The sequence below is a fragment of the Pseudoliparis swirei genome, chromosome 4, assembly GCF_029220125.1.
Source record: "Pseudoliparis swirei isolate HS2019 ecotype Mariana Trench chromosome 4, NWPU_hadal_v1, whole genome shotgun sequence".
Lineage (NCBI taxonomy): Eukaryota > Metazoa > Chordata > Actinopteri > Perciformes > Liparidae > Pseudoliparis > Pseudoliparis swirei.
The window spans coordinates 11,454,627-11,469,620 of record NC_079391.1 but is presented as its reverse complement, the minus strand read 5'-3'; the positions used below and the strand labels follow the sequence as shown (position 1 = coordinate 11,469,620).

At 42.5% G+C, this 14,994-nt stretch overlaps 1 protein-coding gene across 2 annotated transcripts in view; it reads right to left on the bottom strand.

Moving 5' to 3' along the window:
• Window positions 1-436: 436 nt before the first annotated feature.
• phlpp2 (PH domain and leucine rich repeat protein phosphatase 2) overlaps window positions 437-14,994 on the bottom strand; it is a 37,468-nt gene continuing 22,910 nt past the window's right edge. Inside the window, exons 6-20 of one of the 2 annotated variants that reach the window (XR_008831410.1) lie at window positions 14,547-14,701; window positions 13,463-13,609; window positions 12,394-12,624; window positions 10,971-11,173; window positions 10,759-10,819; window positions 10,223-10,318; window positions 9,455-9,610; window positions 8,120-8,317; window positions 7,865-8,027; window positions 7,643-7,773; window positions 7,401-7,514; window positions 6,610-6,804; window positions 6,219-6,450; window positions 3,295-6,135; window positions 437-3,182 (exon numbers count right to left, since the gene is read on the bottom strand). Coding sequence is in view for 1 of the 2 variants with exons in the window: in XM_056412608.1 (XP_056268583.1) it covers window positions 4,861-6,135; window positions 6,219-6,450; window positions 6,610-6,804; window positions 7,401-7,514; window positions 7,643-7,773; window positions 7,865-8,027; window positions 8,120-8,317; window positions 9,455-9,610; window positions 10,223-10,318; window positions 10,759-10,819; window positions 10,971-11,173; window positions 12,394-12,624; window positions 13,463-13,609; window positions 14,547-14,701 (3,357 nt within the window). In the remaining variant the exon portion in view is untranslated. Of the gene's footprint in view, window positions 6,136-6,218; window positions 6,451-6,609; window positions 6,805-7,400; window positions 7,515-7,642; window positions 7,774-7,864; window positions 8,028-8,119; window positions 8,318-9,454; window positions 9,611-10,222; window positions 10,319-10,758; window positions 10,820-10,970; window positions 11,174-12,393; window positions 12,625-13,462; window positions 13,610-14,546; window positions 14,702-14,994 lie in introns of both variants that reach the window. The other variant, XM_056412608.1, reaches the window with a different exon arrangement.

Here is a 14,994-nt window from a genome sequence, read left to right as displayed (position 1 = left end):
TGTCTCAAGCTCTGGTAAAGAGAATATCCAGAAAACAGTTTCAAATGTCTTTAGTGCATCGAAGGAGAAAAGAGCAGCAAAGCTTTCTCTGCTGATTTGAAGATCTGATGTTGTCTTTTACGACCGTGACGGGCGTCATTCTGATCTCCACCAATAGATGGCAGATCGACTGAGCAGGAATGTAACCATGACTTCAACATATAATCTGCAAATCGAATACTTATACTTATATACTTTTACTTACTGCAGCTGCCCTTATAAATACATTCTGTTGCATTCAGTATGCAGTCATTTGGGAACTATTACTTCCTCATGTTGAACTTTGACCCTTGCGGTGTGGATATTGCAACCAACAGATGGGATTCTAGGAGAAAACATCAATAGAAACCAAGGTAAACATATACAATTACATTAATAACAAATACAACTGTAGACATATATTTGATACTGACCAAGAAAAGTCATTTTGATATTTATTAGCATGAAATCATCATGAAATCGGTGAGCCAAATGGACATTGGACAACAAAATTCACAGTAAAGTTTTATTGCTACTTGGCTTGAAGTTAATTTAATAACAGTGTCTGATCAAAACTAATGATAATAAAATTTAAATAACAACCATCCTCCATTCTCAAAGTAAGGGAGAACAATTCTGTCTGATACACAGCAAAAGTTCTCACCGTCGGACCTGTTCCTAAATAATACATTGTTTGATTAATAAACATAAAATAAATCAGTAATCTGCATGATAGAATATAATCCTAAAAATATTAGATATGCTCCATTTTGTACAAATAAATCATATTATTTATTTACTTTATGCTTTTATGTTTGGATTTATATTCAGGGCATGCTTTCAACATTAAATACAGCTTTAATTAGTACTTTTATTTAAAAAGTACCATAATAAGAGACATTTTTCTGTAGAATCCCAATCGCTTTAAATTCTGTAGTGGAGAAGGAAATATAAATGTGCCATGAAATAATGAAGTACAAAAATAAACACCAGATTATTGGCATCAAGAAAACATATTCAAGCATTTCTAGAAAAATAATGTACAGAACAGAAAGGAACTGTGAGATTAAACAATGGCTACTTTGGTCACATGTTAAACACCACCTTGGATCCGATTCCTTCACCACACCCACGCAGAATGACAGTCAATCCATAATTCACACCGCCATGCATACACTTACACAACGTGTGCACTTAAGCTGCGTTTCACAAACTAACACAGACGTTTCACAATTGTACAGGGAGCTTGTGAAGTTGTGCAGAGGGAAAACGATCCCCTTCAGTTCAGCGGTTTAGAAAACACCGACTCAGACGCACGTCCTCTCGATGTCGGTGCTCAACGGGGATGAAGAGCGTTTCACAATTAAAGGGAATGTGTTCCCGCGCTGGACCCTGTGCCTCCACTTCCTGTATCCACGCACACAGTCTGCATATTCATACGCACACCGATGGAGCGATATCCGAGTAGACTTCAAGTTGGGAACACATATTTGACAGGACAGTGGGTGAATATATGTTGTGAGCCAGAAGACGGACATAATTAGTGTACAACTATATGAACAAAACTAAATGTAGTCCAAACTAATAGAAACACTGCAAATGAGCCAAAGCAAGGGACATCCTCAGACAATGAAAAAGAGCCACTTGCACACTTAATCCCAACGCATCGTACATCGTACGTCATTATTCATGTTCAGACATATTGAGAAAAGGGATTCTTGTCGTTTTAGGTGATGAAAATGAAGCTCTGATATACATGAATATATATTTACAGTTGACACTTTGCATATTTGTATAAGCAATCGATACAGTTCCCACCACTTTGTTTCAAACCTTATGGAAAGTCACATTCCTCCTCTCCGACCGTGCTTAACAACTCAGTCGTCTAGTTTATTTCAGATGTGTGCCAATTTTATTCACAATCATAATCTGTCTTTCCACTTTTCTAGCTGCACCTGTCGGGCCCGTCCGGGTTTCAGTGCCGTCAGCCTCCTGACGCCGTGTGTCAGTGCCGGGCGTCTCGCACACTGCAGTCTGATCAAGTGACTGGAAGCAAATCTTTTTAGCCGCATAATAAATGATGATTTCCCATTCTTCCTTTTAGAAAAAGAACAATTCAAAGCTTTAGTTGGAATCGGTGTCTATATAAGCATAATAAGGACAATAACTGGCTTCTTAATGTGGATTATGGTATTTATTATCTAAGACTTAGACTAATGCTTTCATTACATGTTTATTATTAAGAGGAATCGATTAGCACAACGTTTCAACAAAATATTTATACTGGGTAGAAATAAAAAACAATAATAACTGTATTGCCTTGTTTTCTGCCAGGAGGGGGGGGGGGGATTCATATCCATAGAGAAGAGTAAAGTTTGCAGATAGTGTTAGAGTATTTAAAAACATATATAGTTCTGTTTGTGGTGCTGATGTCAAACATGAAAATACCATTCAGTAAAGTCTCAATGTTATTGAAAGCAAACCAAATTAGTTTGAATAAAATAAGAAACGTTTGTCACATTAAAAAAACACCATAAAGTGAATGTGAATTGTCATTATGTCAATCAAAGTACGCGCAATTTGTGTTGGCTATGTATTCACAGACGAGAGGCGTTGGACTGAGGGAAGCCACAATAATCAAAGCACACTATGTTGAAAAATATCTTATATATTAAACTCAAATATACATAACTCTGAATATAACTATTGTATTTGTACAAAGTGCTTTTAACCATGAGACAAAAACTCGCAAAATATAAGAAGGGATTTAGTCTCACGCATCAATTAAGGCTTCATCTCTGAGTGATCCCTCATTCCTGTGGAGCAGAGACAGGACAACAACACCCCGGAGCTGAAGCCCTCAGCCACAACAACAACATGAGTGGGATGAAACAAAGAGACTGAGAAGTGTTTACTTTAAGGCGAAAAGGGAACGCTGAAAGGTCCGGCTAGCAACAGCTGTGGAATGCCAGAACGGCACCACAACCGACTCGGAGTGGCGACCAAAACTAAACATGTAATGTAGTAATCACCGACGCCAGCAATTACCCAACTTTGGCCTTCTTACAACCACGGCGGCCCCGCAGAGCTGCTTTCTCTTTTGGCACGAGGTGGGGAGCTCCAGGAGCGGCAAGCGGAGGCTTCCAGGGCTCCGGAATATTTACCTGATAATTCAAATAAATAATGTCTTTTTTTTTAAACTTTCAGCTGAGATAAATATGATAAATCTTACAAGTATATAAAAACATGAAAACGAGTAGGAACGGAAGATATTACCTGCTGAAGCATTGTATGTGACTTAATGAGGAGAAATGCATTATTTATTCTCATGGCCGTACCTCATCTTTAAAAAATATATATCTGCTGTGTGATTTAAATTTGTAGCATTAAACCCTGATCAGGAAATGGCATGTACGCAATATATAGATATGAAAAAGAGAATTGTTTCTTTGTCCATAAAATCTGCGCTTACTGTGGTTCAACCTTTGTGGGACCTTGACAGAGATCAGATCTGGTTCTGTTCATAATGGTCCTTAATAACACACCCTGAACGTCATCTGGATGTGTGGGCAGTGCATTACACAGCCAAGCACAACTACATATATTTACTAAGATGTAAAAATGCAAATAATTGAATCTGCCTCCAAGGACATGGTGTTTACATATTTCAAAGGGTAGCAGCCCCCAAAGTTTGGATACACTAAAAAGTACAAACTTAGTAGAATCCATATCTTACAGTACATATGAATACTGCTTTCATCCTTCATCTCTTGACAAATAAAATAAAAAAATAAGAAATGACATCCACATATCCTGGGGTCCACTAATCTATGGCCTAAAAACAAACTAAATTGATATTAAACTTGTATTTCTCTGCAGTTTTTAAGGCGACTATTTGATCATGTACGGTAACAGATAATACTGCCATGAGGGATTTTGAACTCGATAACACATCCGCAGAATACAGTTGAATGAATTTGATTTAATTTTTGACAGCTATTCAAATTGCATTGTTCTAAATAGCGATACTTTTCAATCTTGGTGTAGGCAGCTCAAGCACGCCTCGACAGTTGGCTGCTAGTTTTGAGTGTGTACTATATCATAAAGAATCAATGAATCCTATAGAGACAATTCTATACATATTGTGTGCGAATGTTAAAAATAAAACCCAACTATAACGTTTCTGGCTGTGTAAATGTAGCTATTTTGTCTTCACATCTTGGAGTCCAATGTGCCTTCCAAGCATTTCCATTATAAGCCAGATGTGCCGGTGCGGGTCTCTTGGAGACACTGTGCCTCCTCCAAACTAACAAGCTCACATCCCCAAACGCAGCCTGGGTGTGGGGATGGGCTCCAGGCTGAGTCGTCTGCAATAGGCACTTTTTCAAGTTTCAGTCACAGGGCTTCTCTTCAGGACCTCGCCAGGACCACAGAGCCCATGGAGGGGAGGTTTGACCTCACTGAACAGTCCCTCGTTCACACCCTCTAGATTGCTTGTTTTCCAGGTAAAGGGAAATGTTGCTGACATGTCTAACACATGAGATATCCCATCTCAAGTCAGGCTTGTTTTGGTCTACGATCGCCAACCATCCTTTTCACAATGTCATTTTATGAACTCGGATTTTGGTTGCTCCTATTTTTTTCTTCTTTTTTTACCTCACCTTAACTCCGCAGCAACAATTAGTGACTATCAAGGTCCCACAGGTCTGTGTTGTCTTCACAAAAGATCTGAATGGCAACTATTATTGGAATATACCCCAGGAATGAGAAAAATCTCCACTTCTTCCCTGGAATGGCACGTCACAGAATGCCAGCCGTATGCCGCTGTGCTGTGCCCCCCCACTAGAGGGCGGTATCGTAGACTTCCTGCTGAAGTATGGGAACTGGTCCTGGACCTGGGACCGGGTTGGAGGCAAATGCAGGTGGGTGTGGATGATCCCACACAGGGTCTTTTAAGGATGGTAAGGGGGGGCCTGAGACGAGAGGGCTCTGGCCTCTCAGCTGCTCTCTGACATCCTGCTCCAGACTAGGAGGCACAATGAGCTGGTCCTCAGGGTCCTGTTGTGCTGGGGCGTTGAAGTAGCCAGATTTCTTCTTCGGAGCCTCCAGGGCCACCTCAATGAGATTATGACTGTCCTCGGGGGCTACCACAGAGCCATTGGACAGCTTCTTCCCAAACAGACTGGAAGTTGATGGAGACTTTTTGAGGTCTGCGATCTCTCTCCCACACACAGCCAGCAGGCAGCCGTTGGTAGCAGAAACCACCACGCTGTTCTGTCTTCGCATTCTGCCATTGGGATAGTCGGAACTTCGATTCTCAAGGTCCACATTGTTGGGGCTCTCAGGGGCCCCTGGTCGGAGTTGGAAAGCACAGCAGTGAATGTCAACCTCCACTTCCAACTTGCTGCCATTGGAGATAACACCCTCGAGTGGAGCTTCGTCGTCACTGTCCAAGCCGTTGTCAGAGTGGTTGCTTGAGAACGTAGCGCAGGAGGGCTGCCGCTGGAAGAGGCCTGGGTGGGTTCCTGCCCCAACTGAGCCCGGCACCACGATGCCACACAGTGTCGTAGCAGGGTGCAGGCTGCAGCGTCTCTCTGGGCGGGATGCAGGGCCAGAGGATGGATGCTCATCTGAAGCGGTGGACCCCGCCTCGCTGCCCACCTCTGAGGCTGATGTCTCACTGTTGAACTCAGAGACAAGACCGCTGCTGGATGACAGGGGGGCCGGCTCACTGGGGCCCGGGGTCACTGTCACAGGCGCAGCGACGGGAGGGGGACCCCGTGGTTCAGTGGAGGCGACAGGTGGCTCACAGGTGCAGCTGTCCTCGGCAATACGCAGGGATACCACCGCGGCCTCAATGTTGTCCTTGCAACCGTAACTCTGAGCGAGCGAACACAGCTTCTTGGCAGCAGCCCGAGGATCCCGCACAGCCTGCACAGTGCACACGGCCTCCTGGTAGGAGACTCGTTCGAACAGCGCTCGATTCCCCAGGATCAAGAACTCGTCCTGGGTACAGAGAGGCTCAGTGTGCACCCAGGGCTTTGGAAGCACCCAAGGAGACAGATAAGAGCAGCCCAGCAGGCGAGAGCAGCATGTCACTCCACTCACTTTGTTATCCTGTAATACAGAACCGCCATTAGAATTGTCGATGCCTCTGTTGTAAAAGCAGGAGCCCAACAGACGTCGGCGCTGCGCATTACCTCGGTAATGATGGCTTTACTGAGTTTAACTCTCTCCATCTCCTCAGTGCAGTTCTCCAAGCTGTACACCTTAGAGAGAGGTACAGGTCGGCCATCCCGACACAAAATGGCCTGGCAGGTGCCCACATTGGCCACAGTGAGGCTAAAGCAGCCTCCTGGATCTGAAGGTTCATGGTGAATATAACACAACAAGGCAGAAGCACCCAGTTTCTGGCCAGCCATTCCTAGTTTCCTGTCCAATACAAAAACAAACAATGCTGCGGACAAACTCATAGAGTCACTGGTGTCAGCCCACAAAACTGCAAGAAGAAGGCAACTGTATATCTTTACAAAATAAAAGCAAAATATATACATATATATATATATATATATTTTTTTTAATCTGTCTTACCTGTGCGAGGTAAGGAAAGTGTTGCACATATACACACTGTCAATACTGGAGTGCTGCAGTTCCTCGCATAGAACATCTCCCATGGTGCACTGCAGCAGCCGAGGCACTTCCTCATTTCGGTCTCCGTCAAAGATGCCATAACACGCTTCCACACCGTCTCCAAACCGGTCTACAGCCAGTACAGACACGCATAACCTATCCCAAACAATAGATCCACATTAACAAACAGAGTGATCAGCACCATACAGAGGTCAACCAAATATACACGTCAGCATGCAACGCTGCAGCTCCAGGTCAAGGGATGACAGCCAATAAAAGACATAGCTGTGTGGGTCCTTGGGGTGGCCATGACCCTGGAGGAGCATCCAGGCATCCTGAGCTCTCAACACTGATGCATTTAACATTGTTACAGATATTAAATCCAATGATTTATTAGGGCCAACTGCACCAGTTACTCCTTAATTGCCAATGATTCAGATATTATCCTTGGACACTTGCTCTGACAGATACACAGTATCCTCAATGCCCCAAAGAGAGATTCTCAAAGTGATTCTGTGTGCACACAAGAAGACACACGGTTAAGCTGGCCACTTGACACAGAAAAGTAAGACACTGAATTCATAATTAAGTGTCTTAGTTAGTTAAAAATAGATTTGTTGACACGAGTCATTGTGTAGTCATTTTACTTACTTGCAAATGACAATTCTAATAGATGATGTCTGCAGTGAAAATCAAGCCCTTTATTTTTGCAAACAAACAGAGATAAAACAGAAACACAAAGCAGGACTCACTTGTTCCTTTGGCCGCTCATTTCAGAGTAACCATGGTTCCATGGAGTGGAGGTACTCTGTGAGTCTCCTGCTGTTGTGGAAGATTTCTGGTCTAATTTCAGGGTAATGATGTGACTACAAAAGAAGAAATATAGTAGATGGAATGGTAAAAAGTAGAAATGCACCATTTCCTCAGTCAGCTCATTATAGCTTTTGTATGCTTCATGTAGAAAGAAATAATTGGTCTGGGTTGTATGACTCACCTGAAGAGGTTGAGGGTTTTATGTTCCAGCATCAGGCTGCTGTTGCCTGTCAGGTCCAGCTCTTGCAGAGTGGAAGGCAGCGAGTCGGGCAGCTGGATCTCAGTCAGCTCATTACAGCTTAGATCGACGAGCTACACATGTGCAAAACACAATTGAGCTGACCCAGGCTGAACATAATAATACACACACTGGCCAGGCAAATAAAACCAGAGGAAGTCTGACCTTGATCTCCGGCAGGTTGAGGATCTCTGGAAAGACAGTGATGTGGTTGGAGTGTGCTATGAGGGTGTGCAGTCTCTTACAGCTGGACACTGTGGAGGGGATAGCCTTTAGCTGGTTGCCACTTAGATTGAGCTCCTCCAGCAGTTCCAGCTTACTCAGTTTACTGAAGACACACAACACAATACAGTGAGCTAAACAAGTAGAACACAAATTATCACTCTCGCTGGTTGACATTGAAAGCCAATAGTAACACACCTGGCCGGGAAAGAGAGCAACTGGTTGTAGGCAATGTGAAGGATCCGCAGGTTCTGGTGTCCAACCAACAGAGCACCGCAGTTCTCCTTCAGGTTGTTGGCGGTCAGGTAGAGCTCCTGGAGTGTGCTGAGGCTCTCCTCGGATGGGCTGCTGGGAATACTTTCCAGGACATTGGCTGACAGATTTAAGTATTTTAGGCTGTAAGAGAAGACAAATAAACATTATTTCAAGTACTTTATACAGCCAGTCCTCTCTAATTTACAGTGGATTTGGAAAAGCTAATGAGCGTTGAGATGCCTGAGTAGAAGCATCAGTAGTTTTAAGAGCCACTTTCACACATAGTTCCTGGTTCTATTAATGTTTACGATTCACACATGCACTACATTCAGGAACAATTATGTCTTTTCACGCATGCCATGGCATACGTGACATTTTTTAAATAAAAATAGATCTGACATTCAACTCAACATTTGTTATTTTCAGAAATATGGCAAGCAAGTGGATGTTTTTCTGCAGTTCCACCATTTTGTCATGTCTTTCATATTCAAGCTAATTATACCGTAGAGAATACTTCTAAACGCAAACCGCAAAATTAATTCCGAGCATTGATTACAATACTGTTGAACCTGCACCAAGAGGAGGGACAGTCATTTATGCTCCACTTCTTCTCATATAATAGATGCTGTGAAGTCGCTGTCTGAACGTATAGCAAACTGAACAGTAATAAAACTCCAAATGAGGGAGTGAACCTCGTCCCGCTGTTGTTTTAAATCAGTCAGGTGTTATTAAAGTGGAATGATATCTCTGCAGCCCACACACGTTACAAGACTGCTGGCACCTCATTGGCCTTGTGCAAGTGTTATTTATCAACCTAGTTTCTATCGCCATGTTGTTTCCATCAGTCCTGAGTGTAACCGCTTTCCCTTGTGCAGCTCTTCGACAACATATCAGGGAAGCCATCTACCACAGTGCAGTCACTGCCATTACGTCTCAGTATTAGAGACAGTAAAGTACATTAGGGCATTGGAACTGCTAATGGGTGTTAAGTGATTTACCACACAGGAAAGAGGAAGGCAAATTAAGCTCCAGTGACGTTTTGGAATGCTCCATAGATTTTCACCACAATTCCTACATAGGCTACTATATCCACTTTATCCCCAAATCAATGAGCTGTGATACAATAATGGTCAACCTGAACCATACAGTGATCACAATGTAGGTACACATCTCAAAGCAGAGGAACCAGCTGCTAATAGACTCAACTAATAGCACAAACATTCTTCAGGACATAATTAAATAGCAAACAGAAAGAGCTGAGCGGGTTGGGAGATTCACTTTAAGGCCTTGAAGAACAGACTCTCAGGGAGCTCAGATAGCTTGTTGTGCTGGAGGTCTAGGGCTTCCAGGGGGATGTGGTCAAGCAGGTCAGGAACTCTCTGCAAACAGTTGTTCCCCGCAAGCAGCTTTCTCAAACTCAAGCTGTTGAGCAGTCTGTTGGAGGCCAGGAGAGACATCAGACATAAGAACAAGTGGAAAAAGAACAGACCAACAAAAAAGCAACACACTAAAGAACATTGTCTCACAGTGCAGACTTGGCCACTGGCTGCTAACTAATCCACCAATGACATATTCAGCGTGGCTGTCCAAACAGACACGCTCTGCGGCTTCCTTTTTTCTCGTGAGACCTCACAGAAGTCATGGATGTGTATCGTAGATCGAGGAAATTTATCTAATTTGCAAAAGCTTTTTTTGAAGTCTCATTCAAATGCAAAGGCCTGTGTTGAGCACTTAAGGGAGGCCACATTTTACAGTTGCAAACCAAAAGGCACAGATACTGTCTGTCTGACATAGACAGACTGATACCAGCTCTCATTTGTGCCGTATCATTTACATGGTCTTATAAACCATAGCAATAACTAAATATGGGCAAAATTAAAAGCAGGTAAAAAGCAAGTTAAAAAGCATGACCGTGTGCAAAACTAATTCAGAAAACGCTAGCCATCTGTTTATCACAAGAGGATGAATACATAAAAATTCTGCAACATTAAAGATAAAGTTTCAGCATAACATTTTCAGGATTAGTGACAGAATAATGTCGGTAACCTGGAAGGAAGCTCAGACAAGAGGTTGTGCGTGACATCGAGTATCTCAATCTTTCTGCAGTCACACACCCAGTCCGGAAGGTACTCCAAAATGTTCCTGTCTCAACACACACACACACAAACACTCAAACTGAGCAGAGTTGGCATTTTTCTTTTACGAGCACAAATAAGGAAACTTATTTTTGAAACTGTAAACCCGGCCAGCATAATATCCTCCAAGTATATTTAAGCGTGTAAATGATCTCTGAATGCATAATAAGAAAAACAATGAGTGACTGCAGTCAGTACTTGAGGTTGACTAGTCGGGTGGTTCAAAAGCACAAGAAAGCTTATTTACCCCCGACATGCCGTCAGCTTACTTTGCATACTCAGGCCTAAAACAGCAGGGTATGGTGCTAGTTCACTACCTTAAAACAGTAACACATAATTTACTTCAATTTAGCTCTTTGCAAAACAAGATTAATGAGGACTAAAGTAAATATACTATTTTTATATATCAGAGCTTCTGTATATTTCTTCTTCCCAGCCAGAACTCACTGTGATAGGTCCATGTCTGTCAGCTGGTTAGGGACTGGATAGATGTTGACTGTTGAAAGGCCTGTGGGCAGATAAAAGCAGGAATCAGCAGCTAAACATCTGGCCCGTTGATATGGGTGTTTATAAGATGAATGTATCACAAGGGGAAAAAGCCTGAACATACAAACAGAAGAGAGGCAATGATAGCAGCTAGTTGACGCTGGTTAACTCACGGTTGCTGCTGGCATGAAGCATGCGCAGTGCGAATCCGCTGAGTGTGAGTGTACCCAGCTGGTTGCGCTGGCAGTGCAGAGTCTCCAGGTTGCAGACTGAGCTCAGGTCTAGTGAGTCTAAGCAATTGTCCCGTAAATCCAGCTGGGTCACCTGGCTCACTGCCTCTAGACTCTCACTTCTCATCCAGTGCAGCCTATTCAATCTGCATTTAAAGGTCAGAGATGAAATACCACTGGTTATTCTGATTGGAGCAGAGGAGAAAGTATTAGACTTGATACAAATGAGAAACTCTCAAATATTATACTTTCTTAAATATAAATAGTACCAGAATGGTATTGAGGGTTGTTGCACGTTTTGCTCACTGATTTTACAAATATTCCCACAGTGGTTATTCTGATATACAGTTAGAGATCATCAGCATATATTACTGGGAGAATGTCACAACCATTGAGGAATGTATGGGAATGAATACTGGTAGTAAACATGTATCCTCAAAATGTTCCTGTCTGGAATATGTCACTGCAGTTTTACCTTTGGCTATAATAATAGAGCAAAGTCTTATAATATTTAAATCAATGTGATTTGAAAATGACAGTTGAAACATATGTTTGGCACTTCATATCCATAAGGTTTCAATCCAAATATAACATTGGTATCCAAGATATTGTGTTAGTTGGAGGAAACACTGGAACAAATCTATTGTCTCTCCCTTTTCACTGAGGTACAACTTCTATGAACTTTTTTGTCAGACATGTCTCTCCAGATTAAAAGCAAGTGGGCAACAAAAAGACATACTGAGTTCATGACTGTCAGGTAAGGATCCAGCTGAGATCCAGTCTCTCCCTGACCCCATCCATCCTGTTAATAACACTTCCTCTTTTATGAGAGCTGCCATAGATTAAATATATTCTGCCATTGCCAAACCGCAATTTAACCCCTAAATTAGAATTAGTTGCTAACAGTGGACGGAGCAGTGGTTGATGGTTTGATCCTCAGACCGAGAGGAAAATCAATGTGTCGGGCTTTCACATCTCCTATTACCCGCCACACAGGTCCCCTTGAGCAAGTTACTTAGCCCCCGACAGTTCCTGTGCAGCTTGTGCAGAGACCAACAAATACGTATGACTGTCGTTCTAGGCAGCTCACAGGTGTGAAGCCGGGCAAGAACAAAATACATCTGTGTTCAGCAAACCTGGTGTCTTAAAATAGATGTTTAGTAAAAAATAAGTTTGGACTCGAGTTTGTGTAATTTATATTACTGTCTATGCAAAAGGAAGAAGAAGGGAAAAAAGTAGAACTCGTATTCACTGAGTTGACTGTGTTTGGGAGGGGGGGGGGGTCCTCGAACAGTGAAAGAAGAGTTGAAAGAGACTAAGGAAGGGCAGAGGATGAGAGCTGTATATTCTCTGGCTGGCCTCTCACCGGAGGTCGATGTTTTTCAGGTGGCTCATTCTGGCCAAAATACACAACTCCAGACTCTCCACTCTGTTCCCGGCCATGGCCAGCTTGTCCACTGCACTCAGCCTCTCCAACACAGCAGGGATGTGAGAGAAGTTGTTAAAGGACAGCCCGAGGCAGTTGAGCTGGGACAGGCCACCGAGATCTTCAGGTAGGGAGCTGAGATGGTTTCCATCCAAAGACAGTGTCTGCAGGCTGTAAGATAGGAGAAAACCGTCATGTTTTACTTCAAAGTAAAGTCAAATCAAAATATCTGCGTTTCTTAAATAGCCATTGGCTACTGAGCAGCATTCAACATACAAGCCGACAGACAGGATAAAAGCTGCCGGATTGATCTTTCTTGACTTAATCTGATTGCATAACAAAATACTCTAATGTAATGAATTAAAAAAATAAACCATTACAACCTCAATCCAGATGTTATGAGAACAAACAACAACTGTTGAAAGATCATACAACAGAACACATGATATTACAGAGAATAAATAATCTTATGATAAATAATGTATTATTTCTGATTGAATATTGATGCTCTGCTCGACGGCAACCCATTATTGTTTGGTTTATTAGATTCCATTGTTGATTGATTAAAACATCTACTTACGAACCACATACAAATAGCCAATGTTCCCTAAAATACCCCAAGACGTTTTGTGATTTCACAGATATTGTTACAAATGCATGTGGATAGAGAATACAATATGTTTATTTGCTAATCAATCAATTATTCTTCCCCGTTGTGCCCAGTACGAGGCTGTGACTATATACACATTGTTTTACTTGTATATTCAAATATATTGTCTCCTTTTAAGCTGACCTGAATTGCAATGTGTGCAGGATTTCACTGTGTGGATGTCTCTGGGATTTACTTCTTATATAGTTACTGGGTATACTTATTTATGTGCTGCTGCAATTACATCATGCGGTTCAAATATAATTGTGTGTGTTCTGTTTGTTTATGCTGTTCCTAACTATTGTATTAATGTAGTGCAGTGTACAGTATGTATGTCGTGTATGTACACATGTGTCACACCTTTGAAGGTTGCCTATCTGCACAGGGACTGTGTGGAGACTATTACAGGAGAGGTTGAGTTCAGTCAGGGTGAGGATCTCACACACACATTCAGGGAACACACCCAGACGGTTGTGAGACAAGTTCAGGCTCTTCAGCTGAGAAAACCTGAAGAAAGAGAAAACAGCATGGTAGCCATATTCATTGTGACATTTGCCCAGTTAATTTGCACAGATGTGTTGCAACAAAACACCAACATGGTAAAGTGATGTCAGCCACTGGGTGGAGACACGTCCAGGTACATCGCACTATGATCTAGCGCTGTGGGACAACAGTTCAGATTCAATGACAGAGATGGGCACCACCATGCTAGCTGGCCTGATAAGGTCCAGTGACCTGGGCATTTTCTGCAGTTACAGGTTATGCCTCAGGCGAATGCCGTTGGCAGGAAATGTGGATGAAAAGAAGATATATGAGGTACTAACTAACAAACAGCTGAAGCTCGACATCCAGGAATTAGAAACTGTAGATTAACTCCCCTCAAACTCACTCTGGGAGTTGTGTGCTGTTATTTGTTCTTCTGGCTTGCGAGATGTTATTAAGACAGCTTTGAAAGCAGCTGGAACAAATCCGCCAGTGTCTCGTTCGGAAAGATAGGACAGTAAAACATAATTTAAAAAATATGTATAAAGGTGCACTGTTCACATTGAAAAAGGTATTCAAATCACCCTACTGGTGCGTTAGTATTACTGTGTAGGATATGAACAGATTTAGATCGGCCATACAATGTCTACTACATTTAATGAAGATAGTTTGAAATGTGTGTTTGTTCATTCATGAAATACACTGTCAGCTCCGATAAAATCATCCGTCTGTTTCACATAGAAATACACCCAAAGCATTTCTTCTGATGTGTGAATAATGGAGGTGGTGCCATGTTAGATCTTCCATGTTAACTCCACCTTCTTATTGTTCCCCAAGGTGCCGTGAGTGGTCGTGGTGACTGGTCAGAGTAGAGACACATTCTGCTCCATGATCCCGGCTAAAAATGGTCTCCTCCATCCCGGTTTGTTTGAAACTATCCAGGTTAAAAATGTGTGATTACCTGGGGAGGTTGAGCAGGGCTCCTGGCCCCTGAAGGCTCATGAAGTTGTGTCTCAGGTTAAGGTGGGTGATATCCTGACTGTAAAAGAGATATTCAGGCACAACTTCCAGACTGTAGCACGACAGATCCACCAGACTGACTGTCTGAGACACCACCTGCACACACACACACACAAACCCACACACACACACAGAAAGGAAACTTTAAGTGCTTGGACAGAGCACTACTATTTTGTGTTGTCAGCGTTACATCTTCCATTACCTCCATGCAATGGGACGAGAGTTTTGGTAACGGAAACGTTCTGTTTGCTGTTTGTAGTCTGAGTAGTATTTACCAATCACGTTTGGTTGAATGCAGGTAAATAGTCCGTTAGGACAGCAAAAGAGGTGGAAGTTTGACTTGTAAGTTATCCTCATATGATACTGATGACTTTACTGTTTACACAATT